The sequence below is a fragment of the Pteronotus mesoamericanus genome, unplaced genomic scaffold, assembly GCF_021234165.1.
Source record: "Pteronotus mesoamericanus isolate MK-2021 breed Mesoamerican mustached bat unplaced genomic scaffold, CSHL_Meso_final scaffold_232, whole genome shotgun sequence".
In the NCBI taxonomy this organism is placed as follows: Eukaryota; Metazoa; Chordata; class Mammalia; order Chiroptera; family Mormoopidae; genus Pteronotus; species Pteronotus mesoamericanus.
In genome coordinates this window covers 7,662,001-7,685,951 of record NW_026555311.1, presented here as the reverse complement: position 1 = coordinate 7,685,951, position 23,951 = coordinate 7,662,001, and the positions used below count along the sequence as shown (strand labels likewise).

Here is a 23,951-nt window from a genome sequence, read left to right as displayed (position 1 = left end):
TTAGGTACTGTTCTAGTAGAAGCTGATCAGATTTGGGGTAAAATCCATATCTTCACCATAGACAAATGGTTATGTGCAATGGGTTAAAATATAAATATGTGGAGAATGATATCAAGGGGGGTCGTTTCTAATTCTTAATGTTAGCTTAATGTGTACTGTATAATTTTCTTTGTCTCACTCATCCACTGCTTACTCTTCTCATGTGGTATGAATTATTTAATTTTGAAGACTTTCAAATGAAATTCTTTAATGAGAAAAACATAGTTCCATCTCTTCCCCACCCTTCTTTCATACTAACTGCCAGAAGAAAGTGTGTCATCCTGTTCTGCCCATCTATGCTATGAATTTTACAGGTACAGCTCCCACAGGTAGAATTTCCATTGTCTAGTCTTGCTTGAGAATGGGCACAGAAACTGTCTCTTTCTGGTGTCCTCTTTACCACAGATACAAGCCACATTCTCCAATATTAATCATATCTGGATAATCTATGTCATCTGCCCTTCTGTCTTAACCTTTTTCTCCAATGGCTTGAATTTAGGGAAGGAAAAAAGTATAATTGATTTTTTTCCTCAAATGCTAAGACTACAATAGGTATTTCATTTCTTAGCTAAAAAGGAAGTCAGGACAGTTTGTCCCTTCTCAGAATATCTCACTGAGCTCAATGGAAAAGGAAAAGAAAAAAAAAACACCCATATGATTGGTATAGTATAGAAATACACTATAGCTAGAAAATACAAATCTTCTGAATTTGAGGAAATGGATAAATATTGATGAGTACCCTTAAGTGACTAATTAGAAATGTGGATTATTTCAGCAGTACTTGAGGTTATTTTCAACTCTTACCTCTAGCTATGGGACGGTTTCAGCTTCCTTAAGCTGCCATAGCTGTACTTAATCCATTCCACTATGTCACAGAATGTTTATTTTTCCACATTGTCAGTCCATTAACATCTCCAGTATAACATGGGCTCTTACAACCATACCCCGTCTCATAATTGGTGAGTGCCATTTGTCTAACATTCCTGACATCTCTGTGTTCAGGAAGCATCTTCTTTGTACCATAAGGGAAGGAACCAATATCCTAAGCATGCTGGCATTTCTATTTCGAAAATTTTTAACCTAGAGAGAAGATCATGAGAAATATGGTAGGTGGCTTCAAGTGTTTTGAAGAAGTTTGTAGAGAACCCTTCTTCCAAGATGTTCCAGAAGGTAAAACAAGAATAAATGAGTGGAAAACATAAGCTGGAATACTTGAATGAAAAAATAACTTTCTAACAATAGCATTACAATTGTAATGCTATGAAAGAAGCTGCCTTTAGTAACAGTAAACCACCTTGGATCATCTTCCAGCAATGCCGTCCAAAGGATTCTTACTCAGACTGCAAAATCAGACCAAGTCCAGTTGAACTTTGAGAATCTATGATTCTGTGGAAGTTTTCCCCATAAGCAAAATACAAGAAAATTTTAAATTAGTTTTTCAAGGAGAAAATTTAATATATTTTATCTTATTATACATTTCCCCTAAATTACAAAGTCAATTGCTGCAAATATATTCTGCTACAAAGCTTTCTGTAAGAAATATCTCTATAAGAAAATACATCTCATTAACATTTCCTGTAAATAAATTACTTCAAATAATAATTTTTGAAGGGGTGTCCATAAGGGAAATAATGAAAAAACCAGATTGTAAATGTAATTGTTACATAGGAAACGTTTGACTGAAATGTTCCATTCTTGTGTTGCCAAGCTTATAGAATCTTATTTGTACAGGCTTTGGTTCTTGGATAGATTAGTTGAAATTTTTTGTTTTTTCAGACATGTGGGAAAAATATAAATCTTAATTATCCTAGTAAATGTGTGTGGGTATCTGAAATTCTTAATAGACATGCAGGCTCAGTTTCAATTTCTACTGGAAGAACTTGAATTTGATACTGAAAATGAAGGTTAAATAAAAGAAAATTAAGGCATGACTTTTAGTCTATAAAAGGAAAGGTCAAAAATAACAACTATAACTTTTTTGCCTTATGCTCTAGACATAATATTTAGAAGCGAGTAAAGTAAAAAAAGTAATAAAATAGTTTCAAAGAATGGAGAACCTGTGGTTTTTATAGGTTAGCAATATGTAGGTTTTACAACTTATTCCATTTATATATTTTTTATGTCAATGGCTGCAGAAAACAGAAACTATATCTTTGGTAGAAAAATCATAACAATGTAAAAAGCTGTTGCCGAAAAAAGTTTGTGCAGAAAAATCAGATGTTGCCACCTGCCAGTTAGATGCTTTATTGGGGACAATGAAAACTTACTATGTACTACTTCTCTTGGGAGTCCATTTTGTGGGAACTCCTCATATTATTTTAGGACCCCAAATGCATAAGACATATATTTTGAGATCAAGTAGTGGCCCCACACCGTGCTCATCTGTGTGGTAAATATTTGAGATAGCAATTTCCATAGAAAATTTCCATTTTGGTTGTGCAGCATTGGGACTCACATATGAAAAGTCATCTTGTGCTTCAGACACACCAATGAGTTGCTCAAACCTGGATACTTGACAAGCTTTTGCCCATTTCCTTGCTGGCTGCGATGCAGGACAGGCACAGCTTTAGTCTGTATTGACAGCTTCACCCTACTATACTGCAGAGTATGTAAAGAGTAAATGTGTTTACCAGTATAATGCTATCAAAACATAGAGAATGCCCAAGCTTTAGGAAGCAATGACCTATTAGCATTGTTTTCCATGTATTTTGGTTAATCTTAAAAAGATTTGTAATCTGTGAAAATCCTGCTCTGTGCTTTTCATGACTAATGGGGAGAAGTGGGAAAATAAAATATATTCATGATAGGAATCACATACAATCTAGACAGATGCAATGTTATTCTTTGAGAATCTGAATGGACTACTTTGATCTTGTCATGCTGGTTCTTAGTAAGTGTAGGTGAAAGTAAAATATTGGGAAAATATAAATAAGCAGTTTGAGGAAAAACAAGTTTTTCTTTTCTAAAGGCCTTGATAAAAGACCTGCAATTATTTTGCAATTATTTGGAAAATAACAACTGCTTTTTTTCCTTGTCTACCAAGGCCTTTAATTGAACAGTAGTAGTGTTCTAAAATAAAAGGTGATTCCGTGTTGTGACTTAACTCTGCTCTGTTTTTCATTTCCTATTTAACAATGTTTTAATGTTTTAGACCCTATTGTATACCAAGATATTATGGGAGTATTTTGTTAAACTATAACTTTGAACAGAAATATGGCTTCTAGGTTATTTTGTAGACAGTCACCAATCTGAAGGAACCTGATCCTCCAGCACCACCTAAAATATTGGAAAGTTACATGGTATTCATCAGAAATTTTCCCTGTGCTTTTTTTTTTCTCAGTAATTGCATTTTCACAAGTGTGTACATTATTTACATAAACCAGCTGCATAATGGAAACACACTGGTTGTACTACATTTGTCACCCTTTCCAATCTGTTCAGTTCTCCTTTTCTTTCTCTCACTCTGTGATCTCTATTTTTATTACAAGCCTTATATTAGCCATTTTTCTGAGATCCAAACCCTATTTTCCACCATGCCACGATGCATTAAATGCACAGATTCACAGTCTGCTTGGGATGCATTTTCTCCAAAGAGATCATATTTTCTGACACACATGGAGTCTGGCTTTGGAGGAGTAGGTGGCATCTTTCCATACTTTACAAGACAGGCCCTTTGCGCAGTCACACCGCTGGAAAATTTCCAGCCCATGAGAGCCCTTCTTGCGCTGCTTGGTACAGACTTCCCCCTGATGGAGCACTGGCTTGCAGATTTTGGTCCAGAAGTGACGAGCACAGCAAAAGCCTTCAATGCAGTCTGATGATCGTAGGCAGGGGTCTCCTTCATGCCCTGAAAGGATGATGACCAAAATATATCACCATGAAACTTCAGAAAAGAAGCACAGAAAATATTTTTACTAATACTGTCTTCCACAATGTCTTGGATTCACATCAATTGGCTCTCCTTTTAATCATGTAAATCCATTATTGTTTATTTTCACATTTGTCTGAATATCAAGTTTAATAAATAGCTTGATTGTACTTGGTCTTCTCTTTACTTTGTCATGGTCTGCTTCTAGATACTTCCTTGATTATTATTATATTTTTTTACTAGGTGAGTAAAACCTAAGTAAATAATAAGAATTGCTTTCAATTTAATTAATTTGGGCCATTTTGAGAGTTGGACACAAACTCTGATTCAAGTAGGAGGCTGAAATTCTCAGGAACTCCTACGATCATGTAGTAGAGTCTAGGCAGGAAAACAGAAACTGATTCTTCAAAATAAAAGGTATTTAATGCAGCAAACTAGTCACACAGGTAATGGCAGGACTAAGAAGTACCAGAGGATGCTAAAGCAAAACAGCAGGAAGCCACTACCACATTTAGGCTAAAGGATCCAGGATGAGAACTGAACAGGTCCAGATGGCAGCACTAAAACCTCAAGGAGATACAGCCCTGCAGAAAACACCAGTGTAGGCAGGGAGAACATGCTGGCTTTTTCCTTCCTCTCTTTCTCAGTGTACCACCCCAGCCATATCCACGTGGCCACAAGCTATCTGACAGGGAGCCTACGAAATGCAGTCTATGAAACGTTGTGATATAGAGAAAGGGCAGAAAGCCCCATGGTCAACCAAGAAGCCATCATAAAAAAACATGTGGAAGCACAAATATGGATATTAAATTCAGAAGAAGGATTAAGTCAGCAAAGAGCACCCACACATAACAGTTGGGTTGATGTGTAACCTGCATAAAGAAGGGGTCAACAAACTTCCCTGTAACATCCAGATTGGAAATATTTTTGGCTTTTTAGATCATATGCATCACAACTCCTCAATTCCACTGTTGTATTGCAAAAAGAGCCATAGATAATGGCAAATGAATGAGCAAGTCTGTGTTATAATAAAAGATTATTTAAAAAAAAAAACAGGCAGCTGGACAGATTTGACATGAAGACCATGGTGTGAGAATCCTTGATGGAAAGGATTCTCTGTCATCCCAAATGTAACCAGTCCCACTGTGCAACGTAGAACACAACTCACTAGCCATCAGCATGAGATTTTTTTCCTAATTGCCATCATAAAATTACACACATAATTATATACAAATAATTGGTAAATTTAAAAGTGTACAGTAACATAGACATCTGCTACAATAAAGAGAGATGCTCATGTACTAACAAATGAATGTGAATTTGATGGAGTAGAAATGGGAGATATGGTTAAAGGACTGGGTCTTCAGGGAGTGTAGACAAAGGATAACTGAAGGAGAACTATCAGTTACTAACTAGCCTTATCCACATGACCATTAGTATCCTAGGTCAGACTAATAGGTCAGGTATCCTATATGATGATTTCACTACAGAACATGGAAATGTGGGGAAATAGTTTTTGTGTTCAAATAAGTCGGGGAAGTACAGTATTTTCAAAAGTTCTTCATCACTGGACTTCTCAGGGCCTTCAATATACCAATGTTTATTATAAAGTTCCAAAAATGGCAAGATACACTATTACAAAATACAAAACACAGGGCGCTTTTATTCATAAAAATTCTTGAAAGAAAGAGCTCCACAGAATACACTTGCAAAAAGCTTCCTTTAAAACTGGGTTGTTTCATGCTCTCAAAATGTAGTGCTAGTAATAAGTTTCAAACTTTTAAAATTTATTATTAAAAATTGGGCTTCTCAAATATTTTGAACGAAGGAAGAGGATTTATGGCCATACATACTCTCACTAGAAAGCAATTATTTTTGGTAAATTGTTTTATGAATAGGATGTTATTGGTTATTTAGTGAAATAAAATTTGTGAATATGCAAAGATGAGAAAGAATCAAAAAACAGTAATTTAATCATATGGAAGCAAACATTTTCCCATTTATTTTTCAGAATGATTTGTCTTTTGTTATGTGACAGAAATGCTTATATAAAAAATTTATTCTAGTCTGGCCAAGATGGAGGCTTAGGTAGATACACTTTGCCTCCTCACACAACCAAAAGCAGGACAACAAATTTAAAAACAATAAATAACCATAACTGCCAGAAAAATCAAACCGTATGGAACTCTGACAATCAAGGAGTTAAAGGAGAAACATTCATCCAGACTGGTAGGAGGGGCCAAATCGGGCAGCTGGGGTAGAGAGGACCTGTGGCAAGGTGGTGGCTGGAGGAAAAGGTGGGGCTGCCAGACCAGGCGGTCCCAGATTTGCATGCAGATAAACTGGGAGGAACAGCTGGGGAGCAAGACAGACTGCACAATCTATGGTTCCAGTGTGGGAAAAGAAAGTCTCAAAACGTCTGGCTGTAAGAACCTGTGGAGGATGCAGCAGTGGGAGAAACTCCCAGCCTCACAGGAGAGTCCATTGGAGAGAATCAAAGGGTCCTACAATGTACACAAACCCACCCACCCAGGAATCAGCATGATAAGGGTCCAATTTGCTTATTGGTAGCGGGGAAAATGACTGAAAGCTGGCTGAGAGCCAAGCAAGCAGCATTGTTCCCTCTCAGACCCCTCCCCTACACACAATGTCACAACACTGACCTGGGTTGCCCCACCCTGGTAAATACCTAAGGCTCTGCCCTTTCCAACATAACAGGTGTGTTGAGGGAAAGAAATATGGCCCAAATGAAGGAATAGATCAAAGCTCCAAAAATAGAACTAAACGATGAAGAGATAGCCAACCTATCAGATGCACAGTTCAAAACACTGGTAATCAGGATGTTCACAGAAATGGTTGAGTACGGTCACAAAATGGAGGAAAAAGTGAAGACTATGCAAAGTGAAATAAAGAAATATATACAGGGAACCAACAGTAAAGGCAAGGAAACCGGGATTCAAATCAATGATTTGGAGCAGATGGAAGAGATAAATATTCAACCACAACAGAATGAGTGAGGAGAGGATTAGGAACCTCTGGGACAACTTTAAATGTTCCAACATCTGAATCATAGGGGTGCCAGAGGGAGAAGAGGAAGAGCAAGAAATTTAAAACTTATTTGAAAAAATAATGAAGGAGAACTTCCTCAATCTGGCAAAGGAAATACACTTCCAGGAAGTCCAGGAAGCTCAGTGAGTCCCAAAGAAGTTGAACCCAAGGAAGAACACACCAAGACACATCATAATTATGTTCCCCAAGATTAAAGATAAGGAAAGAATCTTAAAAGCAGCAAGAGAAAAGGAGACAGTTACCTACAAAGGAGTTCTCATAAGGCTATCAGCTGATTTCTCAAAAGAAACCTTGCAAGCAAGATGGGGCTGGCAAGAATATTCAAAGTCGTGAAAGACAAGGACCTACATCGAAGATTACTTTATCCAGCACAGCTATCATTTAGAATGTAAGGACAGATAAAGTGCTTCTTGGATAAGGTAAAATTAGAGTTTATCATCACCAAATCCTTATTACATGAAATGTTAAAGGGATTTATCTAAGAAAAAGATCAAAAACTATGAACAATAAAATGACAACAAACTCACAACTATCAACAACTAAACTAAGCAAATAACTAGAACAGGAACAGAATCACAGAAATGGAGATCAGAGGGAAAGGAAAAGGTGAGAATGGGGGAAAATGTACAGGGAATAAGAAGCATAAATAGTAGGTATAAGATAGACAGGGGGAGGTTAAGAATAGTATAGGAAATGGAGAAGCCAAAGAACTTATATATACGATCCATGGATATGAACCAAGGTGGGGCGGGGTGTGCTGGTGGGAGGGGTGGTGCAGGGCAGAGGGGAATAAAGGGGAGAAAAAAATGGGACAACTGTAATAGCATAATCAATAAAATATATAATAGATAAAAAACTTTACTTGTAGACACTGAAAAAAAAATTCTTCTAAATTCCATGTGTAAGGACTGTAAAGAAGATTGCATAGTTGATCAGGGTACCACAATTTTTGTAACACATATTTTCTAACAACTTAGAAACTATAAAGAAGCTCTAAGCATCCTCAAAATTAAGAGTTAATAGATTCAATTAAAATCTTGACCTTAAAGTATCTTCCTTGTATCTTCCTAAAACCAATGGAATTAATTATCTATATTTTTCTATACTTCCTTATAGAATAAGAAAAAGTCAACTTAAAAGTGCAATTATTCCTACCTTTTATATGTGACATCTTAGTGTGTGGTCTTCCTAGATTCTGCCATCCCAAGTCGTGGTTTGAGTAATGACCATGGTTTCGATCTCTGTGCCTAGTGCCATCCAGAGCTGGGATGTGAGGGGTTAAGATGCTCTCAGTGACTGGGATGCAGATGCCTGGAGATGGTCAGGTAAGCCATTAGTCTTACTCAATTCTATACGGTGTGGTTCTTACCCAAGTATTCTTTCTATCTATCTATCTATCTATCTATCTATCTATCTATCTATCTATCATCTATCTATTCAGTTATCCATTCACTCATTTACAAAGTTATTGAAACTAAGTATTGAAAATTTGGCACTGAGCCAACCTTCCTTGATTGGCACCTTGTCTCACTCAAGACTACATGACCTTGGACAAAAATCAGAACAGAAACAGAATTCATTTTACTAAGTTACCTTGAATGCATGAATGCATGTGAAGTACTTAAAATAGTGACATAGTAAAGTATTAAATCAATATTAGCTATTCATACATTGAAAAGGTCTGATCAGACATCCATCTTTGAAACTCATGTCTCTTTGTTTAATCCTAAACTGTACTGTAAGCATCTCTAATGGTATGAGATCCTCTTCCCTTCGCCTACTGTCTAAGGTATTTTCAGTAGGACTCTGCCCAGAGGTAAGGAACAAATATAGGGACATGAGCCTGATTATGTTGTTTGCATGAATAAGCATATGCAATTACTTAGTGGTTTTACCACATGTCTGTAGCTCTTCATTTTATTATTATTGCTGAATTCATGCCTATAAATTCATTGAGATTGGGTGAAGCCATGCTTATGGAATGTCTGGGGAATAGATTCCTGTATCTCATATTGGAAGAACAAATCACTCCATCACCATCTGAGTGTGCCACCAGGTAAGGCCTTCAAAATAAGACACCTTGAGTATAAGAATCAAGGTATGAAACTGGCATGAAATTGGAAGATGGACTCACAACTGCATTGCTAAATCACAGCAGGTTCTTTTCTTTGGTTCTTTTGCATGCATTTCCTCATGTGTTTAGTAGAATGGAACATCTAGCTACTTCCACACAACTCTTCAACCCTTCAAATCCTAGCTTAACATTGAATATTCAATACAGAAGGTTATCAGAGCTTAAGCAAACTAAGATTTTTAGAGGTAATCCAAGTAATCATATCTAAACCATGTTCTAATTCTTGCCTATTTAAAAAGACTCTTTATATATCAGGAGTCTGAGGAAAGGTAGTTTAAGCGGCCAGACCTCCTAGATGAAAAGAAAGAAGCCCATCAACTCTGAGTGCGATCTTTACCATTATTGCAGCGGGTACCAGGACAACACATGCCATCTCTATGGCAGCGCTTCTTTTTCCTGCGACACCCCATGCAAGCCGATGATCCTTGGTGGGGACTGTGGCAGTATCTCCCAACTTCACATTCCTTATCACTGCTGCAAGGGTAGGCCTGTCACGAAGTGGAACAACAACACCAAAAGCAAAGTAGATTAGATCTTTTAACACTTATGAAAAGTTACTGTTGCAAATTATGATGAAAATGCCATTGTAATAATGTTCTGAGCATAGATCCTACATAGAGATACTTACTTAATTGAGAAAATTAGAAACATTGGTTGCTGATGGTGAGAAAGGCAAAATTGACACTATGCATCTATTTTCATTGACACAAGTTTGGAGTTAAAATTCAGACTTAGCATTGATTAGTATAGCCCTTATAAGTGACTTTGGGGGCTTAGAGGCAGTTGTAATTCTTATAGCACCACGCATTTAAGGTATGACTGAAACAGCCAGCTTAGCCACTCTTCTTTTCATCTGCTAGACTAGGATGAGGGGAGGGTTAAGTGAAATAACAAGGGCTGTGCTGGAACCTGAAATGCATTTACCCAATTGTTGAACAAATATTTTAAAAGTAACTCCTCACAATTCCTGCCTGTGATGGGCAAGGAGCAGAACCACTTCTAAGGCAGTGATGAACAGCCCAGCAGTGCTCTGAGGGGTCAGAGAGAGGCTAAGCTCCAGTCACATCAGCATGTTCTCAGGTAACAACAGAGCAGGCTCCTTCCACACAAGAATAGTCCCATTGGCTACTGCACCGTCAAATTATGCAGAAATAACTTTTATTCCTACATTTCACCACCAAGTTATGTGTTCAGAAGGCTACTTAAGGAGCATCTCAAAAAATAAAAACAGATTCTGCAGTTATATACTCCTTGCCTTTTGCAAATTATTAGACCACTTAAAACGTTCCTGTTTTCAGAGGCTAAGAGTTGATAAATTGAAATGTCACACCACATATCAAACATACTCATATTCTGAGGCATGCGTACAGGGAGACTTTCTTTTCTTTTTCTCTTCCTCTTTTTTTTTGATTGTTCATTTCCCTCCTGATTTTCAGAGTAATGTATAGTTATTTTTTAATTGAAAAATACAAAAAAAGCTATGCAGTTTTTAAAGCAAGCATAAGTGATATAAATATAAAACTGTGGGATAACATTTTTGTGACTCAGATAATAAGTGTGACTTGATTGCTTTACTTAAGACATGAGGTTTGATGGCCTAACTCTGTATGCATCGCTAGTACCTTTTCTCCTTCTCTTTCTCTCACTCTCTTTCATTCTCTCTGTTTCTACCATCGCCTTTCTCCCCTGCCCTTCTCTGGCTTTTGTGTATACTCTGTATGTATACATTCAACCCCCACATGGTTTTCATTTAGATTGGATCATCTTCAGTGAGAGGAAATAAATATGAAGTTGATGTGTGAGTCTGAAAACTTTACATGTGGTTCTTTGAAAAAAATGCTTAGTATCATTATGATTTATTGTTTACACGCAAAAGAAAATAAAAACTAGAAAAACCACTAACTTTAAATTGAAAGTGCTTTTGAAGGACTGCACAGTGGCAATATTTGATGCCTCTGTTGTTATCATTGGAACCAGATAAAGCTATAATATGAATTTGCTTATTAGCGTCCCATTCTGGAACTCTCTTATTAGGCTTAAGGGAGAATCTGAATGAAGTTGAATTCAGAGTAACAGGCCATTTTCCAAGAATCCAAAACCAATGAAAACAAAACAAATGTCACTTCCTGACTTGCCACACTCTTTCCCTCAAGCACTTTACTCCCTTTATATTTAAACCCATTCTTTTTAATTGAAATACAGTTCACATGGATCTGATTCATTTACGTTTATTTCACCAAATTGTTTTGCAAGAAACATTTGATGTCTTACAAATTGTTTTCCCTTCCTCAGAAATAGGACATGTTCTTTCAATAGAAACAAATACATGCCACCTAAAACATCATGTGCAATTTACTATTCAAACAAGAAATCTTCAAGAACATCTGAATATGAAATAATACTTGGTTCCATTCTTAAAAGATGAGTCTATATGGTAGAAAATGAGTTGTTTGCTAAAAGCAGTTATTCATCCAGAAAATTGTGAAAGCACATTATCATCTTCTCAATCTTAGTTGGTAAGAAATGAAAAATACTGAAATTGCAACTATTCAATACAGACAATATTATAAAAAGTAATGTGCATAGTAGTCCTTTATTTGAATGGGATCACAGTAAAATTCTCACACCTTTTTTTAAAGCTAAACTCATTTTATCTGAGAAAATGTATTAGAGGATAAATAGTTTTATTATGTTTCAATATATCTTTTAATTAACTCAAAACAGATATGACACAGGCAAAAAAGTACGCAGGATTTCTTTTTCAAAGGAATGTTATTGTTAATGTGAACAGACACTTGGAATGGAATCCTAGAGCATAACATTAAGAGGAATTCTCTGACAATTAAAAAAATAAATTTTAATAATTGAAATGCCAGGCTATGTTACACAGCTTCTAGTGTGCTTATAAAACTTCTGGTTCCAATAAATAGCTTTCATGTATGAGTAAGATCAAGAAAGGATGACATAAATTAATTGAAGCAGGTTTCAGGGAAAGCAAGCGGTATTTGGGGGCATTCTGGCCTTCTGAAGTCAGTGTCCCCAAGCACAGATCTATCCACTCAGCCATAAAGTTTCCCTTGCCTTAGCCATTACCAAGAAAATGAAGAACATGAGAAAATGGGATCTGACCTATTAATAGCAATGCTCATGTTTTCAGTCTAATCAATTAGTTTTCAGTCTAATGAATTATTTTTTCAGTAAAGAATTTTAAACAAGGCAGTTTCATCTCAAGTATAAGGACTCTTCATCTTGCTATTGAGGTCCCCCCCGACATTAACCCCTTTAATACATCTGAAAACAGTATCATAGTGTGGGAGAGAGGGAAAGAGGGAGGGAGGGTAAAAGAAGCACTTGTTGAAAGTCGTTGTGGAGGATTCTAAGAAGTGATGACTGTGGCGATTAACAGACCACTGAAGGGAATTATATACATTAATACAAGTGCCATTCAGAAACTTTCTCATGAAAAAAATCTTTATTTTCCATTTACTTTGGCTCCAAAAATCTGTTCCTGGTCTCATTTGATGATGGGTTTGTGACTAACAAAAAGTGAATTTGAGTACTTTAAGTTTCCATTTAATAACAACAAAAAAATAATATGCTTCTTTGGTACTTATTTTATAAATGAGTAAAAAGACTGATTTATTTTACCTCCTATGGAAATCGTTCATAGTGAATTTCTGTAACTCCATTTACTTGACTTTGGGTGAACAGTCTGAGGAACAGTGACATTCTGTGTCACTGTAATTCCAGTGATAGAATTAGAGAGAGACCTTAGTCACTTGTCCTGTACTAAAATATTCCTAAATTGCCCTGGCCAGTGTGACTCAGTTGGCTAGAGCATCATTTATATGTCCAGGGTGCGGGTTCAGTCCCTGCTCAGGGCATGTGCAAGAGCCACCAATCGATGTTTCTCCCTCACACTGACGTTTCTCCCTCTCTCTTTTCCCCTAACTTCCCTGCTCTCTAAAAATAAAATAAAATAAAATGAAAAGTCAATAAGCATGTCCTCAGGTGAGGATAAATAAGTAAATAAATACATACATAAAATATAATGAAACACTCCAAAACTGAAACAGAAATTTGGCTCCGTGAGCATCCAAGAATAATTGCCTTCATGAAGACTCGTTCATAACTTAGCTTTGGTCACAATTAAGAGATGAATTCATTTGAGAAATCTAATAATAGCAGATGATGATGGGCCATAAATTAAGAATGTCTGAGAGCTATCCAAGATCAGGCCAAAACACAAAGAAGTTTTGCCCAACTGTTTTCCTAGGGAAAAAAAAGAGGTTTCCATAAATAGCAGTGCTAATTTTCATTACAACCATTACATGAACTAAAGGAAAAAAAACTAAGTACATTCACATACTGGACACAGCTCAAATAAAGTCAATCAGAAATGAGCATGTTTCCTTAGTATAAAGGATTTTTTCATTCTATTTACTCTGCGCTAATTTGAAATAATTATTTAAAATTTTAGCAATGAAGAGAAGAGAGGTCAAGTGACTTCCACTAGTAAGGCACATGTATGTGCTCAGCAGCAAGGGACTCAGGGATTTCAGGCCTCACTGTGAGGCGTCATGAGTAAGAGCATTTAGTAGTGATGATTTAATGCACACATAGAGAAGGTGTTTGAGTGGTGACCTGTGCACTGAATTTAGAGATTAGAAACGTAAACTTGGCCACTTCTATTTTTAGGAGCCTCCAAATGACAATAGCATGTCCTGCTGTAGCTGTTGTCAAGACAGAACGCTGGTAGGAAACACTGACAAGACTGTCAACATTTTCTCATTCTATTTTTTAACAACAGTTTGTGTCCAGTTAAACTCAATGTAATCAGAGTTATAAGCAAAAGCCCATTGTGCAAATAATAATTACATAATATTCTAATGAACAAAAGAAAATGAAATGTTACAACATCCTATTTGACCTGAGCCTTTTTTTCCCAATTATTCTCCAGACTGCAGAGAGAAAAGGCTTATTAATTTGAGACCTAGATTTAGGATTGAATTTATTCTTATTTCTCAGTTACTGCTCATTCCATAGAATAGTCAAATGCAACAATGAAGTAATAAGATCCATAAAAATAATAAAATAAGAAAACGTGTTTCAGGTATCTCAGCAGCACTGGCTATTGAATAGACATTTGGCCACAACTAAACCTTAGTGTAATTCCCAAGTTTTCAAAATAATGGCATTGTTCCTGTTGAATAATGGGGACAAAAAAAGAAGAGGGAAACATCACAAATTGTTCATGTGGGATGGCCACCCATCCGGATTTTTGCAATACCGTCCTAGTTTTGTTGTTGTTTTAATCTGAGCAATCCTTTGTCCCCCAAGCACTGTTTGTAACAACCCCGGAAGTTTTCTGGAGCCAGAAAAACATCATCAGCTGGGCAGGCAGAAACAAGCCTGGGGGGTGGGGGGTGGGGCGACCCAGCTGTGGGAATAGAAATCATTTGGAGCCCATAAAGGTAGCAGCAAGGAGCTGGGGTCTCAAAGAGCCAAAGGTTGGCAGTTACATCTTGGAAATCGGATCAGACTGCCTATCCCTAGGATCTTAGAGAAAAGATTAATTTTCCTCATCAGGCACTTCATATGACAGATCTATATTTCAATGAACACGCAAGGCATGCTACCCTTGAAGGTGGTCATTTCAAATTCAAACCCTATAATTGCAACTGCAGGAGGTCCAATGGCATAGAACTCCGTCTGGCTCCTGTGTAGTTGAACACTGCAAGCCATGGCTGTGCAATCTGATCTTTTCCATTGTCCACAAATACCTCTAGGGGATAAGGGTGTACTAGATACATCTTTGAGGATTTCTGAACATAAGGCCAGGAGAATTGAGCTATATTAAATTCCAGTGGAAAACTTAAGTTATTTCATGATGTTCTGGATGTGTGCCATAGCTTCATTAAGACAGCTGCTTGGTATTCATTCAATATTCAATAGTCATTTATCTGGTATTTATTTATTGAACATCAACTATGATCCAGACACAACTGGTTCAGTACTCTATATGTATTTTGCCTTTGTAACTCTTAAAATAATTTTTAAAAATAAATACCTTCCACACATTTGACATGTGAAATTTTCAGCATAAGTTTATGTTTGTTTTATTATCATGATCTATAACATTAAGCATTTAATAAAATGAAGTTCACAGCAATGTGATATCATTCAATTGATCAATGCATATTAATCCTAAAATAAGTCATAACATATTTATTACTAGATTTGAAAAATTTAAGTGTCTTAAAAACATTCAGTTAAGTTTTAAAATATAAACGTCATCAAAACTAATTTGAATATTCTATATCAGAACTTTCCAACTGGAGACAAGCTTCACTTTTAAAGAATTAATGATAAGACAAAGAAAGAAAGGGACTTTGTTCACTTAGGATGCCCTGATCAACCATTAAGAATATCTTTGTTAAATCAATATTCCAAATTCTACTTTAGCTTGTCATACAAAAAAGTCTTTTGTACCTCTGGCTAATGCAGTAAAACAATATTTGGAATGCATAATGGTTTTGGCTCCTTCCCCCCCCCCCTATAAAATGGCAAAACTTACTGTAAACACAAGCATATTCCAGGCAATTTTAAGATTAAAAAAAATGGAAGTTGAGGATCTGGAAATTGATTCCCTTAAAACAATTCATGCTGTACACACTAAAGTAAGTTCTTTTTACACATATTCATTTTAAGACTAAGGTTGTTAGACCTTTGTGGGAGTTTTTTTTAATATAAAAGTTCAGAGCTGAGAGAATTTCTACTAATACTGCCTGGATTATAAATTATAATGATAGATTTCTGTCAGTGGTCTATTAACTTCCCCATTCAGAAAACCTCAAACAATAACTCTATGAAATAAAGTCAAGGTCCTCTCTAACTTCTCTGTTCTCTGTGTGTCATTAAGCAAAAAGGAGATTCCAGGGAGTTCTCTACTTTGAATTCAGACCACATTCTCAACTGTAAAGCACACATTGCTACTATTGATCATGAAGTAAATGGTGAGTGTGAAGTCTTCCCTTTTGGTCTTAGTACCTACAGGCATGTGAAGCAGGCAGTTTACCTGGCTAAAATTTTTGCCTGTTTTTGATCCATTCCTCCTCATTTGGCATTTACAAGGCAAAACAATTCTTTCCCATGCTCAAAAAGTGGCTTCTCAGGAGTGCTTTTACAGCATTGGTTGGAGGCCATCATAGTTCATGTATAATTATAAAACCCTTTATAATTCTGTGATTGGTTGAGTATAATTGTACTAAACAAAAGAGAGACTACACCATTTTAAGTTTTCTTCCAAATCCAGAATTGAATGTCTATAATATAAAATTTTCATTGTATCTTATAAATTTCCCTGACCTCATGACCTTCAGAAAGGTAATATGGCAGGAAAAAATTTGGAGTTATATTGCCATTTGAATTATGCCTCCACAATGAACTCGCTGTTACAAGTACTTAACTGAGTCTCAGTTTCCTCCTTGATAAGATGGATATATTGTTACCTTCAGCAACATTTCCCTACTTACCTAATCATAAAAAACTCATGGGATTTGTTTAAAAACTATTTTTTCATAGACTTCTCATAAAGACTCTAATTCTGTAGGAGTAGATATGGTTTGGGTTTCTGTATTTTTAATAAATACTGTCCTGGTGATCATATCATCAGGCAAGATAGGGAAATAGTGCTTTACAGAGTTGTTGCAAAGATTAAGGATTCTTCTTGTATTGAGGTCTGTCCAGAAAAAGTCAAGCCACGGTTAATATAACAAGAACGGCTTACATGACATCAATGTAACCTGGTAGCCAAGGAGAGTGGACTGGAATGCACATGTGTGAACTATGACAACGTCACTGGACTAGTCTGTGGGGGCAGTAGACCTTGCTGAGTGAGCATGTGTGTACTGTGTCGCCATTCCTTTCAAAATGACTGAGTGAGTAAAGCAACAAATCTGCATCAAATTTTGTTTTAAGCTTGAACATTCCTCTGCAGAAACTATTCTGATGATTCAGAAGGCCGCAGCTATGGGCAACTGGTGATGGGCAGCTTCATCATGATGATGCACCCACACATGCATCACATTGTGCAGAGTGTTTGGTGAGACATGAAATCATCTAGGTGACTCAGCCCCCTTACAGCCCAGATTTGACACCCTGTGACTTCTGGCTTTTCCCAAAACTAAAATCACCTTTGAAAGGGAAGAGATTTCAGATTGTGGGTGAGATTCAGAAAAATAACTGGGCAGCAGACAGCAATTGGGAGAACTGTGTGAGCTCCCAAGGTGACTATTTAGAGGGAGACTGAGACATCATTGTCCTAGGTACAATGTTTCTTGTATCTCGTATCTTATTCAGTAAATGTCTCCATTCTTCATAGTTCATGGCTGGATACCTTCTGGACAGACCTCATATAGACAATGTCTGTTCTACGTGAGAAAAGGACTCAGTGTTGTCTCTCACATGGACATGGGTCTAAGTGAAGGACTGGTTCCCTGACATCAATGGTGAGGCTAAGTAAGAGACTCACTGACAACAATAAATATAGTATTTCCAGGCAAGTTCATCTTCACTCATTATTTAGCCATTGTGCTTAGATGTGGGCCTGAGAATTTCTAAAACTATATGAAAAAGTAAAATAATATAGCAAACAAACCAGTGAACTTTGGGAGAAATACAATGTAGACTCCGAGCGGTCAACATGCAAATTATGGCAGGATTGTTTCATATCCTCATGTGGAGTGCACCTGTGTCTTGTTAGCAATGCAAAGGTTTTCAGGTTTAGAGTGTTTTTGTTTGTTTTTTTCTGATATTTTTGTATCCTGTGGCTCTTTACAAAAAAGTACTCTTCCTACCAATATCAAGTATAATAAATAGATGATGTGTGTTTTTTTATATTTTTTTATATCATCAAATTTCCCTTTCCAATGAAAATCACATTTAAAATTCATATATTAATGTCTGGGGAGATATGAAAAATTTAACATACTTTAAAATTGCTGTTTAGAAAAGACCTTCTTTTTGATGATAGAATAGGTCAATGTTGGTAAATATTTTACTTTGAGCCATTTTTCATGTATAATACCACAGGTTTAGAAATGAGGATATGAAAGGATGTGTAGTGTGTGTATGTGTGTGTGTGTGTGTGTGTAAGTGATCTAAGGAACTATAGAGAATAAATGTGTAACTGAATTAAGTGAAATTTCTTATTCCTTGCTAATTTATGACTTATGGTTGTTATATTAGAAAGGCTTGGAATAACTCTGTTTTCCTAGAGATAGGGTTTCATGAAAGAGTATCAAGAATTCAGACTGAAGACTCGAGTAAAAACTTTCTCGTTTTATAAATACCTTTTTAGGAGAATCAGACTATCAGTAAAACAATCCATATAAACAATACATTCTTCCAACAATTACTTATTTGAGCTAGTGTTTATTATCTTGGCTCATTTCACTTAGTATAAAACAGGCAAACTTTATATTTCTTTAATCTTGCTTAATTCTCTTTCATTTCCTCTAGGAATTAGGCTAGACTCACATTAAAAAGCAACTCACGGTGTTCTATTCTGCTATTCTGATTTCGAGGAAACAGTCAATAGAAGCTGATAAAACTAACAAGATTGCTTTCTTTTTTTGGTTAGGAAGATGAAAAATAAGTGTAGCAGAATATAATTCTCAATATATTTTCAATGAAAAGACTTAATTTCTGTTTAAGAACTACCTGAAGCCTTGTACAGATATTCCTTGAAAATATAAAATTACCACTCAAATTTAGAGTCATAAACAAGATGGCAGACGGCATTTTATCCCTCCAGGTATGCTAGGAAGAGAAGCAATTATTTGAGAAGAAGCATGGCCCAGAATGATTATCTATATGGCTGTGATACCATAAAACACAAAATCAAATCAGCTAGGAAAAATTTGATTAACAAAGTAGGATGAAGAGATGGTTCACAGTTTTAATGCAGAACTCTAGGTCAGTCATCTATTTCTGCCTCTGCCATTTAGAGAAAAATAAGCAGTAAGTCTGAGAAGAGTCTTGGACTGGAATCATTATAATATTATATACTCCTGAGATATGGAGGGACTAGGTGCAAGTGATATGTGCAACAAGATGAAGGACTTGAACTCCTGAGCTTTCGATAAGCAGGTTTGTCTGTTTCTAAGAGAAAGGAATGGATGTTATCTCATGTAAACAATTATTTTACTATCCTTATTTTTCCCATTTCCCAGCTTGCTTCCTTCTCTGGGTATCTCAAGCCAATATTTTATAACCTGTAATAGTTCAATGATCTGTATTTTGTGCCCATGTTTCATTTTTATTTATTTGGAATGTTCAGTGGGTAAGATACATCCCACATACAAGTTCATACAAGGAGCACTGTAAGTACACTGATATTGTCATTTCTGGGTTCTGAAGATTAGGACAAACTACATTTGAGAAAGTTTAAACCAGTCTCAGAGTTTCTAACATAATGACAAGGTTAAAGCATCCAGGTGGAATAGTTGCCTGACTTCCTGACAGAGGAAATTACAACAGCCAAGGCTACTCATTTATTTCATTCATTGAGAGACAATTGAATTGAAAAGCCCCAGCTTGTATTTTTATTTTTAGTGTCTAATAATAGCAATTATATGACCACATGTTATTTATTAAAATAGTTTTCCAAAAAAACAATTAATATCTCAATGCACACATGGTCTTCTCAGCCTCCTACCCATGACCCAATTTAAATTCTTATTGTGTGGGAGAAAAGAGGGAAGGTCAGCACACAAAAGGACAAAGAAAATTTATGTCTAGCAAAGGGTGTCACTCATTGGCTTATAACTCACTTCTATCAACAAATTCTATTTAAATGTTTGCTAGAGCATTGAAAAGGAAGGAAATTCTGAGCCAGATGACAGAAGCTTTTGTTTTATGTGATCCTAGTGTTCAAATCTCTGTCTCAGAAATGTGGTACATCTTGTAATGACATACTCAATGTGTTAGTAACTGCAAAGAAAACACGTTGGTCCTCAACACCACCCATATCCCAGTACATCTGCTTTGAGTGGTGACCAGCACATTCATCATAGTGCAAGAGGAGCCAGGTGACTTGTTACTAGATCAAAAAAGGAATGAAATGTCTCTGGGATTTAGTCGCTTCTCCTCCATCCCATTGGTCCTTCCGGTCTGTGCAAAGAGTATGCTCCTCTGTATGCCTATTGCTTCTTTTCTTTGCCCTTGTTCATTACTAAAGATCTCTAGATGTACAGGCATTGGTGTCTTTCTAATACTTCTGTGTCTGGCCTGACATTCCACAAGACTTTGCTGCAAATACACGGCTTTAAAATGTGAGATGGGGGAGGGGAGGTGAGAAAGAGAAGCGGAGAGCAGCTAAGACAGCAAGGATCCCACCAAAGACTATGTTAGATATATCCTGGCTCACACAACTAGTTTGGTTAATAGGAAATCAAGGGAAACAAATTGAACAAAATTCATTAGCCATATAGCTAGTAAAGGTTTTATACAACTTTGCTGGGGCCAATCTGTAATTCTATACATTTTTCAATTTTTTCCCTTCACATCTAGTAATGAAGTGCTCTAGAACTCTATTTGGAATCCTATCTGAATTCGGTCCTACTTGTTTTTGTTTGCTTGTTTGTTTTAGTCAAAGAAGGCAGCTTTGTGACAATAAAGATGAGTAGAAAACATTTTTGTTGTTAGCGCAACATGTGATCTCTATGTACCCTCCAGCCCTTGAATTATACACTCCAGCTCTACTAGGCTACTTGCACCATAAGGAGTCAGCCACACTCTCTTATGACTATGTATCTGCAAACATTTTTCTCTGCCAAGAACACCTTTTCTCCATATAATTCATCATCGGAATAATTTCAACTCATCATTCAGAGCTTATATCAAGTGACTTTACTTTTGGGAAAACTTCCAGGATGGCTCCTCACTCCTAGCTGATATGAAGGTGTCTTGTAACCTGTACCTTGCTATGCCACATGCTCACCTGTACCATAATACAGATCATGCGCTGTTGAATTCTTTGTCTATTTTCTTTATACTCTTTGATTACAGAATTATCTTTCATCCCTGTATTCCAAATGGTCACATAATGACTGGAATAATTTAGCATTCCACATTTTGTCCAGTAATGAATTAATGAGTATGATTTTGTTGAAATAGTGGTTGGAAATTTATACCATTGAATTGACCCAAAAAAATGCTCACATAAATACGATCACAAGGTGGTAAAAAAGAATTTGAAAATCAACAGGTGATTTTATAGATATTTTGAAATAGACTTTAAGAAATCAGCTAACGATCGACAAAAAAACTATTTATAACCTGCAACTATATAGCTAAGGGCATTATATGTGTTTAAGGGAAAGGGAGGATTGGGTGATGCATAATTTTCTTGCCAGCAACTTGATTACCGATGTCTCATGTTGAGCTCAGATTCACAGCTTCAAGTGCTAGTACCAGTTCCTTTACATTACATTCTTGTAGCTGATGATATTTTTCACATATAAGTTATCTAATGCGGCTATTTTCAATGAGTATGCAGCTGCACACTGGTGTGACACAGGAATTTTTAAGACAAGCAATATCTGACTACTTAGTCAGGGGCACCGACCTCTTTTCCCTTAGATTGTCAAGTAAAAAAATGACAATAGGCAACACAACAAGACCTGTCCGCTGTAAACAAATAAAAATTATACCATTTTTTGGGGTCAGATCAGCAGAAAAACAACATATTTTTTGGTGAGCCACAAAATTTTAGTAATTAGTTTACATGTGCCATGAGATGAAAAAGGTTGAAGCTCGCTGATCTAAAGGGAAAAGTAAGCTCTTTGATTTCTCAGGGGTGACAGTGGTCTCTGCCACAGCAGTCATGCTGTCCCAGTCACCATTCACAGCAGTGATTCTGGATGGTACCCCTTTCCTAACTGTAGCCGGAAAATCGCTTAAACTTTTTGGTAGGTGGGCGCTATTATCCTGGGTACTTCTGGGGATCAGATGTGATACTCCATCCAAAATGCTTCTAACTTTTCGTCACCTTTTTCTCTCAATATTTTTCTCATTGGTGGATCATATCTGATAGTGTTCCTAGTCAATCTTCACCACCATGGGGTATTTCTGCAAAGAAACAAGAAGGTGGGCAACTCGAGATGGCTTCTTGTATCATCTTGGAGAGATGTAGATGGAGTAATAAAGGGATTCAATTTCCTGATACACCTTAGTGACAGCAAAATAACAACCAGGACATAAAAAAAACTAAAGCACTTTTTCCCAAATGCCTGCCCCATGGAATGCCACCACTAACACATTTATTTGATGTCTAACATGTTTATGATCCTAAATGAATTGAGTTAAACAAGTTACTTCCCAGCCAGGTTAAAGCACATGATCTTGTGCACACACACACACACACGCACACAAAATGTGGACAAATGCCTCTAGGTTTTGAGCCAAACTCCTTTTAAATCATGTCTATGGTTATTGTACACATGTATCCAACTCCTCTCATTGATCTCACACATTGAGATTTTAGAGACACATACATTTTTCAAACCCTACTCCAAAGTTTAAGATCTTAGAGGAATTTGCAAAGGACTTTATTCAACTCTATCTGAGTTTGTATTTGGTATTTATGAAATGATGATATAAGCCTATTGCCTGGGCAAAGAGGCAAGAAATAGGGACTCTCCCTCATAGGTCAGATTTTTTAAGTTACATGTTTAGTACATGTTTTGAGCCTAAGTAGGGATGTCACGTTGTGTCTGAAAAGATTGAGTCTCTATAAGATTCCTGGACGGTTCAGCTGCACAGTCTAGAGAATAGAGTAATTGGATTTCCTTGTAGGAAGAGGAAAGGCACAGCCCAACTTGGGCACAGCAGGTATCAGACAGGATGGATTACGGTCTGACTATAACATTTCCTGGGTTTAAATGTGATCACCAGAGCTTGATGCACACAAGCAAGTCAAGTTGTTTCCATGTTAACCTTAGATGGAGTGATTTTTATTACAAAACCCAGCACTAGCCAGGCTATTCTGTGAAGGCAGATCAAAAACATAAGGACCTGGTCATGTGCTGCTTTTCATCTCCTATGCCTGAGCACACTCTAATACACACAGGCCAAATTCTGCCTGGAATTTTAGGCAGGATGGTTTGGAAAAGCCAGGAATGAGCTCTTGAAATAAGACGGCTCATGCCACAGAATCAAGAACTGGAGCCGAACTTTTATAAATGGTATATTGAAAGTTGTTTACAACTTACAAATGATAGTTCCAAGACACATTATAATGGTTTTCTGATATAGAAATATTCACAAATAACAGCAAATTTGCTAAAAAGTCCAATCCTGCTTTCTGAGAACCCTCCAAAAACAAATCACAGATCTCTGAAACACAGTTTGAATGAATCAGTTAAAGCATTAATCAACCAGTTACTGGCTATATAATAATAATATTAATAAACAGAAACTGTGCATAGAGCTATCTGTCTTCAAAGTGGTGAACATCTTAAGTACTAACGAATTGACTCTCTGTCACAATTGCCAACATATGTTTGGAGAGCTGTAAAGAGTACTTTATAACATCCAGTATTCTGTCCTGGTAACGCCTGCAGGGGAATCTTTCCATTGTTTATCTAATGTTTGGATGTACAGAGATGGGGTTATAATACACACCCATGTCCCGCTGTCTGGCTGGTTTACTGCTGAGTCTTCAACTAATACCCAATCAAAGGGAAAATGTGTTTCCAGTGATAGAGCGGTATGGTTTTCATTGAGGACAGACTGCCGGAAATAAGACAAAAACAGTCTGGGAATTTGGGTGCATAA

At 36.6% G+C, this 23,951-nt stretch overlaps 1 protein-coding gene across 1 annotated transcript in view; it reads right to left on the bottom strand.

Annotated features, from left to right (window-relative positions):
* Window positions 1-3,360: 3,360 nt before the first annotated feature.
* The window catches only part of DKK2 (dickkopf WNT signaling pathway inhibitor 2), a 93,841-nt gene continuing 73,250 nt past the window's right edge, over window positions 3,361-23,951 (bottom strand). The window contains exons 2-4 of the mRNA XM_054591647.1: window positions 9,448-9,598; window positions 8,132-8,287; window positions 3,361-3,886 (exon numbers count right to left, since the gene is read on the bottom strand). Of these exons, the coding sequence (XP_054447622.1) occupies window positions 3,636-3,886; window positions 8,132-8,287; window positions 9,448-9,598 (558 nt within the window). The 3' untranslated portion in view covers window positions 3,361-3,635. The remainder of the gene's footprint in view (window positions 3,887-8,131; window positions 8,288-9,447; window positions 9,599-23,951) is intronic.